General features: G+C 39.7%; 1 protein-coding gene across 1 annotated transcript in view; it reads right to left on the bottom strand.

Moving 5' to 3' along the window:
* Positions 1-10,286: 10,286 nt before the first annotated feature.
* LOC110054746 (uncharacterized) overlaps positions 10,287-14,016 on the bottom strand; it is a 7,164-nt gene continuing 3,434 nt past the window's right edge. Inside the window, exon 2 of the mRNA XM_020761102.2 lies at positions 10,287-12,883. Within this exon, the coding sequence (XP_020616761.2) occupies positions 12,170-12,883 (714 nt within the window). The 3' untranslated portion in view covers positions 10,287-12,169. The remainder of the gene's footprint in view (positions 12,884-14,016) is intronic.

Raw genomic sequence — 14,016 nt, 5'->3', positions numbered from 1 at the left:
AACTCGAAAGAGGGGCGTTTCCGCCTTTGCCCACTTTGATAAACACGAAAATAGCAATTTGACGTAATCTATTGTCTATGCAAAATGAAGCAATCTCATTGGTTGCTATGCGCACCAAAGAATTTTGATTAGTCAAGGGAAATCACATCACTGTCAAACTTGAATCGGGCGTCGCTTCTCGTAGAATAGGAAACTTACAGCGAAAGTAGAATTGAACTGTGAAATCTACAAATCTTTCGCAAAATACTGGAAAAGTCAAGTCAGTTTTTGTCATCAGGGCACCCCTGTAAGCTGAAAAATCTGGACGTTACCTCGAATATTGCAGGAGTTGAAAAATACGCTCGCAAAAATTGCTGTTGGAGGCCATTCGATTCGAGTTTTGAATGAAAGGAGCGTTAGTGTCGGTGGAAATTTCTGTCCTCTGTTGTTGGTGATTCTCAGATTAATTTGATATACTGTCGCAGAGATTTTCTAGCTGCGATACAGTTGGCCGTGAGCTGTAGTGAGTTACACTTTGCTCGCTGCTGTGCCCTGAATCGGACTGGAACATTCACGTCGGAAAGCAAGGTTATGTGTTTATTTTAACTGATTTTAAGAAGTGATGTTGTTATGTTTCGTTCCTGACATCAATCTTTGTGAGCAGTTATTTTGAGACGCAGAACAGTTGAACTTGTTAAATAAATTAACCTTATAAACATTTTCTTTTTGGGTTTGTGACTTATTCGAAGAAAGCAATGGTTTCTTACCTTGAAGTTGAACAAATCCATCCCAAGGAAATCTGGATACAGACTGGATTAGGATTGCGTTACACTACGTGAACGCAATGAAACGAATTACGTACCTAGAAATTTCTTCGATAACGGAGTCATCATTAAGTACTTAATGACTGGTCCCAAAGTTCGCCTCGGGGAACATTGAGGGTCGAGAGGAAACAAAACTCACTGTTTCCCGAGGGGCTGGTCATTAAGTGTTTTGCTATTCCTCCCGACTCAAAAACAGAAAAAAAAAATGCAAAAAAAAAAATGATTTGCTTGACGCCTGCGGTGGCTGTGCTTGCAGTAAGAGCGGCAGTCAAACCGAGCTGTCCTGATAACAGTCTTTTCTTCGCAGCTAACAAAAACTAAAGACAATACTTAAGTTGCTTTGCTTTCTTCTAATGCTTAACTCGAGAATTCTGGGTTTGATTTGACGAAGAACAGCATATTTTGTTGTAAATGACACAACTATTTTCCTACCTGGCGAGTGGCGACAGCGATCGAAGAGCGAGTTGCCGAACGCGAGCGACCCATTTTTGACGCCAAATTAAAAGCTTGAAGACACAGAATATTCAAATTTTCCCCTTTGTTAATCTGATAGGTTTTTGCCGAATTATAGATCCTTTTTTTGAATAAGGAATGCCTTCTCTAGTGAGAAACGTTGCCCGACTTCAATGGCTTTTTGACATCAGGCGGACTGGCCGGCACACAAATTTGCCGCCGTTTCAAGGTGCACGACCTGATCACGTGCGAGTCGAAAGTTCAACTTGTTGTTTCCTAGAGAGTTAGGGAGTTTTGTTCGCCCTAGGGAGTTAGTGAGGTTTGACCCATGGAACGTGACACGTTTTCCTCCAACCAAAAACCGTCTTTGAGTTGGGAGGTATAACAACATTTTTTTGTCGAATCCAAATTTGTAAGTACCATATTTTTTTTCAGGTTGGGCAGGACATGATCCAAATTATATTTTAGATACTTCTATCACGTTGTTATTCAAGACACGTTTGTAATCTAAATATTACTTAAAGGACATGAAATTGAAGATTTGAATAAAATTTAGGTAAATATGCTGGACGGATCGAATTGTTTTCTATTGGTAAAATTTCTTAAATTTTAATATTTTTATTGATATGGCGACCACAATAGGGCAGTGATAAAAGTGCTGATAAAATTCATGATCGGGATTTTCCACAAGTAAATGTAGGAAAAGGGCGATATCTGTTGATTGTTAACTGGCACTGAAATGACATATGGAAATGAGTGATTGTTTTTTGCGATACGTGGTGTATAGTCTAACAAAAAAGTGAATGAGTTGCATGTCACTTAGAGATTCGAACCATCACTTAATATTTTATCAGCTGTGGGGGTTTCGGGTTTCGTAAAACAGTAACATAATTATCGCAAAGGAGTAGATGAGAAATAAACCTCAGCTAACCTTTATAATAATAAAAAAATTATCACAAAAACATACTCGACAGGGGTATTGTGTTATTGGTTGATTTTTCCCGTGCAGCCATATTGAGATAGATAAGTGTGCTATGATACATATGCATGAAAATCAATTTTGGCCTGGTGCGATTTTCTTTTCTTGCTCTCTTTGCTTCATAGCTTTAACTTGTTGTTTACTTGGAAAATCAGTCCAAGCATATAGACATATTACTAAACTTCTCGGTCATTTGTTTCCGAGTTAAAGTTAAAGTTTAGAAATTACGTGTTAGCAGTAGGTTTTTAGTTGTATAACTTTGATGTGCTTCAACTAAACTAAATGAGCTGGATAATGATAATTAAGTCAATAGTGCACGATAGAATTTTAATTCTTTACTTTAATACAATTTCTCCTAAAGCCTTAGATTATACGATTCTTAAGAGCGAGGTAAACGAAGCTCGGAAAGCCAAATTATATTTAGACTAGCTTAGTGACAATATAAATTATGCTTTGGAGAAAAGTGTGACATTGATTGACCAACGATGATAAATGATGACAACGTATTTATGAGGGCAAAAGACAAATTAAAATGAAACAATTTACTGCAGAAAAGGCCTTCTCTTTCTTCTGTTAGCAGCTGGGTCCGTACCTGATTTGATGGTGCTGGATTAGCCGTAGCAACTACGTTTTGTGTTGGTTAGATAAGCAGCAGATCACAAGGTTTAGCACGTAGCGCTGTCCTGATGCATGACTAACTGTCAGATAGACAAGGAAATTTTCAACAGATACGTTTTGTCAAAAAGTGTTTCGTTTTCAATGAAACGCATTTCTCAGGACTCATTATTTTGTTCTTGTAATTTCTTTTCCGTCTTGTAGCTTGCAAAGTACAAAATTAAAGAACGGTTTGTTTTCCATGTATTGTTTTATCCAAGTTCTGAAGCGTTGTGTTTATTATTATAATAATTAGATGTCCAAGTTTATATCATGTTTGGCGATAAATACGCAGTGAACTCTGCCTTTTGTTTTCGAATAGGTCAACCATTTGCCCGCCCAATATTTCGCCAGTTCAGGTGCATTGTCGAAGAGTAAAACGAACTTAGAACAATAGCATAGTGTTCGCGTGTAGCTGTTACATCAGTTTAAGTCATCGCTGATTAAACTTGCGTGAAAAGAATCAAGAAACAATATTCCTACCTTTGTTAATGGAAAGCTACCTGGTTTCACATTGGAGCCTCATCTGAAATTCTCAACAGTACTAAGAGCAACGAGCACCAATCGACTGCAGTGTGTTGAACGGTAAAATGGACATGGAAATAAACATCAGCGTTTTTAGAGATAATGTTACCCCCAGGGGTTGTTTGTGGATGTAATTTGTGCAAATGTGTATTCCATTGCGGCGTCATTGTTAGCGATGAGGTTAATTTAGAGTCTGCATTTATCTACCGTTTCTACTGACTTGTAAGGTTAAGTGATTTTCCCTTTGGCCTGATTTGCCACAAATGGAAAGGTGCTTTTTCATTTTCACAGAAGAAACTCCTTTTTAATAGAATTTAACGAAATATCTAACGAAACACAAGGCATTTTTCTGCCTATTTAAAGAATAGTTTATAAATTATTATTTTCAGGCCACTGTAAACATAGAATAGGTTAATGAGCCTGTTATCAGGTGGCTGTCCTTTTCAGTAGTCGTGCCATGCGACTCATAAGGCTTTATTGAAAAGATAACGATATGTGCGTGGGTACGTCTATCCATTTAAAAACAAATAGTGCCTGAGATAGACTGATGATTAGATAGATCCGCTGTACTGATTGTATCATGTAATCATGTTTCTGAAATAAAAGTTGGCGCTCAGCTATGTAGCTTTTAACGAAACTTTTCCTTAAATGTGCTTTGAAACTTTTTATTCGAAGCAATTTAAAATATTTTATTTGCATGTATGCAAGCTGAAAGGTACGGTCTTTTTACGAACCACCCGCCATCAATCTATCATGCATGAGTAATTAGTGCAACTCATTTATCAAGGCAGAATTTGTTAAAGAACAAAAATTGAACATTTTGGAGAAAATTGTTGTTGGAAATTCTTGATGGTAAAACTAGGTACCATTTAATTGGTAGTGCTTAGAGTTAAATTACCTGAATGAGAACGTTTTTCATCAAACTTCGTAGTTGGTGTTATGTTTAATTGGAATGGGTATCTTTATTTAGGCTCAGTGTAAAAACCAGATGAAATGCTAAAATGTATTTTTAACTGACTATTATTTTCCTAACATAATTTATTGTTATTGATAATATGTCTTGTTCTTAATGTAAAGTCATATTTTCTTCGATGTAAAAGCACAGCACGTTATCTCTTTAGTGAAGATTACAGATGGAAAATTTTAGCTTATACTAAATATCTCCTAGTAACACTTTAATTAAAAAGGAGGTGTTATTCGTAGAAAACCGTTTAGAAATCGATTTGTATATGTAATAGGACTACATGCTGTCCAATTTTGAAATATTTGGATGAAAAAAATTCCGAGGACAGCCAAAATTGGACGAGGCAGCAGGCCAAGTCCAATTTGGCTGTCAGAGGAATTTTTTGAATCCAATTATTTCCAAATTGGACAAGCACGTAGTCCTGTTACTTCTTAATTATATAGCTCGTGAGGTAATACACCTTTGCAAGGAAAACTACAGTAACTGTCTCTGAAGAAAAACAGACTAGGCCCACGATCTTCCGAAACTTGGGAAAGCCTCGAAAATATCCGGTGATCTTCGGAAATCCTGGGAAGTGTTCGGGTGATATTCGGAAATCTTCGGGTGATCTTTGGAAATCTTCGGAAGTGTTCGGGCGATCTTCGGATGTACTCAAGTGATCTTTGGAAATCTTCGGAGATGTTCGGGTGACATTCGGAAATCTTCGGAAGTGTTCGGGTGATCTTTGGAAGTCTTTGGAATTGTTCGGGTGATCTTTGGAAATCTTCTGGAGTGTTCGGGTGATCTTCGGAAATCTTCGAAAGGTTTCGCGTGGCCTTCGATAATCTTCGGAAGGTTAATAGCTTAATTTCATTGGCTGAGACAAACTGTCCTATTTTTTCCCAAATTGGACAGTTTCCAGAAATTAAAGGATAATAGCTGTGCTGACAATACTGGATTAACTGACTGCCATATAATTACATTCAAAAAAAGTTTGTAACACGTACGCTAACACCTATGAATTAATTTCTGTTATTGAAACTACCGGTTACTTAAATATTAAGATATGGAAAGGGCGTAACAAGTAGGGCCACCTTTTTTCTCCAGTAAGTAAACCTGAGTCGTTGTTGCGCTGTTGGATCGAATCAACACTTGTTAATTATTTTGCAGGTGAAATCGTGGATTTTCCTTGTCATCGTTTTGACGCTTGTCCAGTTCAGGCCCGCACATACATGCTGTAATTGTTACGAGGAACGAGTAAGTTTGTTCCCTTTACCTTTGCTCAGATTGGGTGGACATGTCTGCCAATAGAAGAGTTCAGCAAACGCGAGTTTAAAAAAGTACAGGATTACCTTCTACCCAACGCTACTAACCTTAAATAAAGAGCAATTAACTTTTATTCATTTTTCTAAAAGAGGGTGTATCTGCTTTTCAGTTTCCCAGGAACTGCAACAGTCTGGAGCCTAAAGCATTAAGCGTCGTCTATAAGATCTGTACAGCACCGCAAATGATCCCAAACCGCAAATGTTCCCCAGACCGGAAATGGAATGTTACTAAAACTAGTAACGGGAACGGGGAACGGGGAACCGGGAACGGGAGTCTGGGAACGAGTGTACAGCGGTAACTCGCCAAAGAATTCAACATGGCAGACAAAGGAAAAGAAAGGGGAACAGAAATGTGAGGAAGTGTTACGGTTGTAAACGTGGGTTTCTACCGGCTGTGCCCCAGAGTCCAATATGGTACTGGGTTAAACAAAGCATAAAATAGCGTCTGGGCAGAAAACCGAATCGGTATCACCATTATCACACGCTTTCCCAATAGTACAAAATGCAGACTGCAAGACTGCAGACCGGGTACAAAATGCAGACTAGCTACAAAATGCAGACTGCAGACTGGGCACAAAACGCAGACAGAGAATAAAGCTGTTTTTTCGTCTGATAGGTGACAACATGTCATCTGAGAACATACCGAGTGTTACGCAGTCGCTTTTCCGCGGTCATCTTGTTTATCACAGTGCCAATCGGACTCTGCTATAACAAGAACGTTCTGCGCACATGATCAGGGGGGCACAGCCGGTAGAAACTAACGTTTACAACTGTAACACTTCCTCACATTTGCCCAAATTGTTCCCTTTTCATTTCCTTTGTCCGCCATGTTGAATTCTCAGGCGGATTACGGCTGTACACTCGTCCCCAGACTCCCGTTCCGGGTTCCCCGTTTCCCGTTCCCCGTTACCAGTTTTAGTAACATCCCCGGGAATGATCCCCAAATTGGACCGCAAATGATTTCTGATGTGGCCGTAAATGATCCCGCCGGAAAACGAGAAATGGCATGGGGTTTGTTCCCCCGGTCGAGGTTTCAATTTTTAACCTAAACAGAAACAAGTCATAACTGACTATATTCTATATAGATATAATTCTCAGGATAAATAATTCTTCGGACTACCGTAAAAGCTCTGCGGAATGCCTTGTAATCGGCTTTGTCTATATATAACCATAACATTTTATAACAATTAAAAGAAGCGGAAATTGTGAGCGGATAAATATAGTCAGATCAGTCACTCGATATTCTGCCTCTCAATTTACTAAATCGTGTCTAATTTTCTCGCCTGCACGTTTGGTCATACCCTGGGTGCTAGAGACTTTTCAAGTGCGGTGTCCGGTTTTGGTCATGAAATAAAAAAACCTCTGATACGTAGGGTACTCTTGATTTTGAAAATCAGTAGCAAGAAAATGTTATTTCGGACGAGTGAGCTAGCGAATAAGGCTGAAATAACTATTTTGTCGGCACGAGATACAACAAGGGCCTGGCTTCTAGGCCAGGGCATCGTGGGTAGGGATGTAGGGGTATATAAGACCGGGTATAACACGTGGTTGTCATCTAGGCTTTAGAACCAACCGCGTTCTTTCGTTTCGTTTAATTCTTTCTAGGTACCATGCATCCAGTCTGGTAGGATGGGCTGTTCTAATTTCATTTTTGTAAAGCCTTCGTAGGATGGGCTTCTAATCGCTTGGAGCTTGAGCCTTGGTTGCTACCCAGATTTCCTGCACATTTTTCCCCCACAGGGGTTTTTTTCTGGCAGGTTTTTTCTGGCCTCCGTTCAAAGCGCATTTGCTTTGTTAGCGGTTGCTCAGCTCTACTAGTTTCTTAAGACTTTTGTTCGTTTTCCTCTTGTATTTTTGCACTTTAGGTTTATATTGTATTTTATTTATATTGTAGGTAGGAGTTGATGATCCCCAGCCTAATTGGCAGCCTGACTGGCACGAAGCTTGAGAGCTTACAAGGGGATGTAGGCCAAGATAGCCTGTCTATATTATAGTTTAACGTAATGTCCGAGTTGATGTTCCCCAGCCTAACTGGCAGTCTAACTGGCACAAAGCTTATAATGAGAGCTTACTTGGGGAAGTAGGCCAAGATGGCCTGTTTATCACATAGTCAAATGTAATGATGGCGCTGATGTCCCCCAGCCTAACTATTACCAAGACTGATGGCTTATTCTGAGAAGTAGGCCATATATTTTGTGTTTTTATTAAAGTGTTGTGGCCCACCAGCCCTACTGGCTTTAGCAAATGACTTGTACGTGTGGAGATAGCTTTATCCTAGGTTGCTTTTCAAGGATTTGTCTTGTAAATTGTAAATTGTTTGTGTTATACAGTGTTCGGGTTGGTTCTCGCCAGGCCCTCCCAAAATAAACTTATTTGGTTCAGCGATGCTGTGTTGTTATTTGTTGTGGAGTGGAGACAAAATTTTTAGCAGATATCGGGTTGTAGTGGTGTAACCTATGTATCAGGTTGTTCATGATTCATGAAGCAAGCGTTTAGTCTGGAAATCTTACACGAAAACGGCTTACGACTACTATTCTACTTCTAGTTCGTAATGATATCCGTTTTCTCTGTTTTCCGCCTATGTTTCCCACGGTAATGAAGGTTAGTGTTAGATCGCTCAACATACTCTGCAAGTTGACTAATCAGCGCTCTTGGCCAGATTCAGTACACGTTTACATCATCAGTATGGAATTTCTGGCTGTAAATTGTAGATGCGAAAGCTAAACCGGCTTGGAGTGTTAAGATGCGGACTTTCCAGCTCACACAATATCATTCGTAGGACTAAAAGGTCATGAGTTAGTCACAAATGTATACAAGTTGTTTACGACCTTTTTTCCGAGATTTTTCAGAGGAATTCTCGAGAGAAAATGAGATGGAATTATTTATTATGAGAATTATATTTAAATTATAGTTTACGTTGTCAGTATCTTATCTTTACATTTATCGTTGGGATGATGAAAATAAAATGAATAAATGAAAACATGGAAGGAAACTCCATGCCATTCCTCGTTTTCCGGCGGGATCATTTGCGGTCGGGGATCATTTGCGACGCTGTACAGATCCAACCCGTGATGAATGCTGAGCCCATTATTGTGTACTGTGAGTTGGCGACTTAGATCGTTGGAGCGAGCGAACACCCCTATACTTTCCTTACCCGCAGCATGACCCGAAGATCAGATGATTCTCAACGCACTATTCACGGACCGGAAAAAAATGTGTTGCTCAACTTGCAGAAGAAAGACCACCGTAGCGAGCGTTATACCCTAGCTCTGATCCAGCCCCTGCAAAGATTCGCCCATGTTAATTTCGGGCTTTTGATCAACAGCTGGTCCGGCTACACTAGCCCGCAGAACGAATTTATGGAAGAATACATCTTCCTCGGGATCCTCCGGAAATCAGTTGCAAAAAATAAAAATACCCAAGGCTTCGAATCCAACGGGCAGAACATCGACTTTGACAATTGTGACGCAAATCCCAACGGCTTGTTTGCTTTCATGCCAAACCATAACAATTTAAAATATTTATTTAAAATAAGTCACTTACAAGAATTGTTATGAAGAGCAGACGTGAATAATTAAGTCTCTGGAAACTTCTAGAATGTCAAGTCACGCGATGTTTGTGCCAGAACCTTCTACTGTCACGCTATGGAACAGTTTAGAGCATTCTACCGAATAATGTAATTATGGTGTAATGCTACATAAATAGAAGCTCCAAGAACATTCTAGAACATTAGTTAAATGTATATAAAGAATCAGCTAGCTAGTAGTAGCGTTAGTAGTTCTCGACAGAGACCGAGTGGAAAAGCTAGAGTGCTATTGTTATTGTAACAGCTATTGAGGAGATTTCTTTGGAGACATCGAGATTCATTGCGAGTTCGTGTCAGTGGTGACGAAAGTTTAGCAGTAGGCTTAACTTAGTTTGGTGGAAGATTATATTGCTCAGAAATCGCTCCTTTGTAGCCTCTAAGATTGCATTACGTATTGTTAAATAAATAAGTTGGGTTCGTTGAAGAGTTTCTTAGTATATCTTGTTGTCGGTCGAGCGATACCGTAGCAGAATTTATAGCCGAACTAAAAAAGGTGCACTCATTGGCTTAAAAATTTCTAACTGAGGAATAAGTAAAATGTATTTATTCCACAGCCTGAAAAAACAGAAATTTAGAAAAAGAGACTGATGAATGGGTTTTATGACGCTTCCGAGACGAAGGCAGAGGAAAATATTGCGCGAACGTCTTAGTTGTTTGACTTCATTATTTGGATGGCTCTCATAATGCTTGCATTCAAATCGGCTAAAAGATTTTCAAAAGGCTAAAATGGGATCCAAATTTGGCAGCACATACACATACCGATCGAAGACTGATCAAGTGTCCTTCTCCACCCCTTCCCCTCTAGGCTGCTGGGAAAATGGGTCAAAATTCATTTTGCGCGCTTCCGGTCAGCGTTGACCGGAAGCTAATGCTGGCTCACCTTACGACTACTCCCAGAGAATTACAGTCATTGGGAACGAGAGAGAGCAGCTATAACAATATGATGTAAGCAGCATACGCAGACACTTAGTTTGCTAAGAGATTACCAAACTTTATAAGAGTTTGACAAATACAATAGGAACGACGCCTTCCTCGAGTCTTCGTCCGGAACTGACAAAACATGCGACGTTTCGTTTCAGGATTTATTTTCGGATGGTTTTGTAAACAGTGACAATGACTGGAAGTGAACTGACACGAGTGACCCGATTGAGCGAAGTGTCTGTCAGCTAGAGATCCTCAGTTCAACTGGAAGTTCGACATTTTTCGACTTCCAATCAGATCTTTTCAGGTTGGCTTGGTACCCAACAGCTGGTTAATGGGCACGAAGACTCTGGGCACAAGGTTGCTGTGCCGCGTCGAAATCTCAGAACAACTTCTCAGACGTCTGCAAGATATCAAAATATTTATCTCTCTAAGCTGAGGTTTACACTATTTCCAACCAGGCCCTTGTCAAAATCATTACGGATGGAAAATGATTTTTTAAATTGAAAAACTGCGAGGTTTCTGCAATTACGCGGATCTCGATTGATTCCGAAAGATCGTCACGATTCTGTGGAGGAGGATGCACTGTCACTTCAAGTTTTTAGTTGAAAATTGTAGCTTTTTATGTCATCTAACTATAACCCTCTGAGTACTTCAGAGTCTTATTTTGCCTATTACATTTTAGCTAAGGATATTTTCGAAATGCCATTTTAATTCATTTGACCAATGAATTTGGAAGTTGCTGTTGATGCTTTTTTTTTCACCAGAAGCAAATATCGGTCAAAAAAATGCAAAATTGGTTAAAAATTCCGTATCGCTTCACAGTCAGTTTATAAATCAGCTGAACGTGACACGGAAAAGAGAATTGTATGGAACTATGTAACTACAAATAAACGTCCCGGTAAACTGTAAACCGTAATTACAATAAACGTATTTCCCCCGTCGAATGTTGGTTATTTCCCGCTTTAATGAGTTCAAATCTATTGAATTACGCCGTCGTTGTTTTCTGAAAAAGTATACAAAGTAATTTGTCTACGAGTGAATATAAGAAAGAGCATATATTTGAACTGCGGAGAATGATATGAAGACATGATTGATCATCGCAGTTATATACCCAGCTTAGGCAGCTGTGGAATTAAAGCTTGAAAAAAATTCAGGCTTTTACGGGATTCGAACCCACGAACTCTGCGATACCGGTGCAGTGCTCTACCAATTGAGCTATCTAGCCAACCGGGAGCTAGGCTCGTTTTGAGTTTTTCAGTAATATACCCGTAGTTGGTGAAGATACAGAGTTCGAATATATGATCTTTCATGGAGTTATGGTTATTTTGTTCAATAAAGAAAAGTTTGCGCACGTATTGAAGCAGAGGCAAAACGCAACTCAAAAATGTTCTAAATGTAGAATACAATGCAATACAGTCACCCGAGAATATGAAATATGAAAAGTTATATGTAAATCGAAAGAATTCTAAAAAAATAATCTAACCTTCCACAAAGCAATGCAATCAATCCAGTTTTCACATCTTTACACATTTGTCTGTTGAGGTTCGCTTTTGATTAGCTTATAGCCAAGCTTACTTTGAGTCTAATGGAAAGCTCTTTAAAAGTGCTTATCGTCTGCATGCTTTCCAAGGTAACCATGACCTTGTTAGAATTCGAGGGCATGACGTCTGGATTAGATCCACATTGCCCACCACCTCGACTGGGCGGACTACTAAGCTACTTCGCCGGGCCTGCGTCCACCTGGTCTCGTCGCTCAGTCTGTTGGAACAATGGTGATCTAATCCGGAGGTCGTTAGTTGGAATCCTACCGGGGTCAAAGTATTTTTGATTGGCGTGTATGGCCCCTACGATCCTTATCTGGCTAAGGCGCAGAAGCAAATTCACTGGTTATAACAACCACCGAAAAATTACTTTTGAATTAAACCATCAGTTTTCAGCTCGTTCATCATCAAGCTGGAAGGGAAAGTTAGTAAGTTCTCAGCGAATACCAATGGCGGCAGCGTTAAAGCCATCCTTCCAGCGGTTGCTGGAGGTGTAACAGCCACAGCCTCCAAAATGGAGCCCCGTCAAGAAGTAGAATTTGTTAGGCATGCGATCACGATATGTGATGGAAATACCCTTTGAGCACCAGTTCACTGCGAGGCCTTTGTCTTCGTAACTTGAATGCGAAGCATAGCTGCTTGGAGATTGAAGATAAAAATTTGGCATGAACGCAAAAAGGCTGTTTGGATTTGCATCGCAGTTGTAAAACTGGATAACGTTTCCGTTGGATCTGAAGCCTTGGTTTCTTTTACTTTTTGCTGCTGATGCTGGAATGATGCCAAGGAAGATGTAATTTCTCATGAATTTGTTCTCTGGTGCAGTGTATCCAGAGTAGCTATTGATCAAAACTCCAAAATCAGTGTTGACGAAATTGGGATGGGGCTGGATCAGAGTGTAAGACTCGGTCCAGTCGACTTGTTTCCGCAGCATTAGCAAAACGTTTTTCCTGTCCTTAAAAAGGGCATTGATGATCTGCTGAACATCTGATCTTAGAGTGAGGCTTCCAGGAAGGAAAGTAAAGCCACCTCCTTCAGTTTCTAGTTCGCAGTAAACCTCAATGGGTTCAGCATTCTGCAATGGACGGATCTTGTACAAGCCACTCACTGTGTTAGAATCGTAATGTTGGATTTCTTTGCAGCTCTTGTGACACTAGAATGAGAAATAAACGGCTGAATTTTTTTGAAGCACTATGGGTATGTTGTATGAGTAATATAAGAACTGAATAAAACTGGAAATTTGAAACTAGTTCGGAGTTCGAACTCTCAGCCACTTGGCAGTTGTGGTAGTTTCTGTGTTGATTGAGAGGGCTTAGGAGGAGGAAGATGAGAGTTTGAACCCATCCTCGGTTCGTTTCTTGTGCCCTTGAGCTGGACACTTTACTCTAAAAATATCTTTCTCTTCGGGTATTTAACAATTATTCGCCAAAGGCGAAGTGAACATTGGTGAATATATATATAGATTACTTCATGGTTGGTTCGCTTCGCTCACTCGCTCGAAGACTCGCTCGTTCGTTTGCGATTCTTCACAACAAGTGAATAAAAATCGTACAAGCGAACCAACCATGAAGTTATTTGTTTATTTTATAAGTACTGAGATTTCTTTAAGGTGGCCGAACACAGTTTTCGCGCGCGCTCTTGCTGATGCAATTGAGCGCGCGCACAAGGATTGCAAAACAAACATGCCGTCAATAGAGCGATCATTTTCTTTATTCAACAGCCGCACTATTTGTGCTATTTTTCTCTATTATTGAACGCAGTGTATTGATGGCTTTAGTCTTTTATTACAAAGATATGTTAGAAAAGGTAACGACGCAAAGAACCCAGCAATTCTCAGCTTTCTCTTTGTTACCGAAAGAACCCAGTCAAATGCAGCGAATGCGCAGTTGCTCGAAAAATTGAGACCGATTGCTTTTGCAGAAACTTGCGGATTTCTGACGATCCAGTCATTAGAATTTCAAGAAATTTGGCAAAAAAATAGTACAGAAACCACGTGAATGATTTATCGCAAAAAATCTGAATTTTGACATAGGGAATTTTTAATAATACAGAACTTGCGGTGAAAATGATTTACGGCGAATCACGAAAATCGCCTATGTCAAAATTTTATTAGAACAGTGTTGACAGAAGGGATTTAATGTCAATTCGTAGTGGGCAAAAAATGAAAAAAATCTAACGACTGGATTTTTTTCAAATAAACAAAATCCATTTTTTAAGCCTTGTTTTTAACCAGCCCCGTTGCCATGGCAACAGCACACACCTTGGCCAAAATGCGAGAATAAACTT

The sequence above is a fragment of the Orbicella faveolata genome, unplaced genomic scaffold, assembly GCF_042242905.1.
Source record: "Orbicella faveolata isolate gen_17 unplaced genomic scaffold, um_ofav_v1 contig_46, whole genome shotgun sequence".
NCBI classification, from domain to species: domain Eukaryota; kingdom Metazoa; phylum Cnidaria; class Anthozoa; order Scleractinia; family Merulinidae; genus Orbicella; species Orbicella faveolata.
This window is presented reverse-complemented; position numbering and strand designations above follow the sequence as displayed.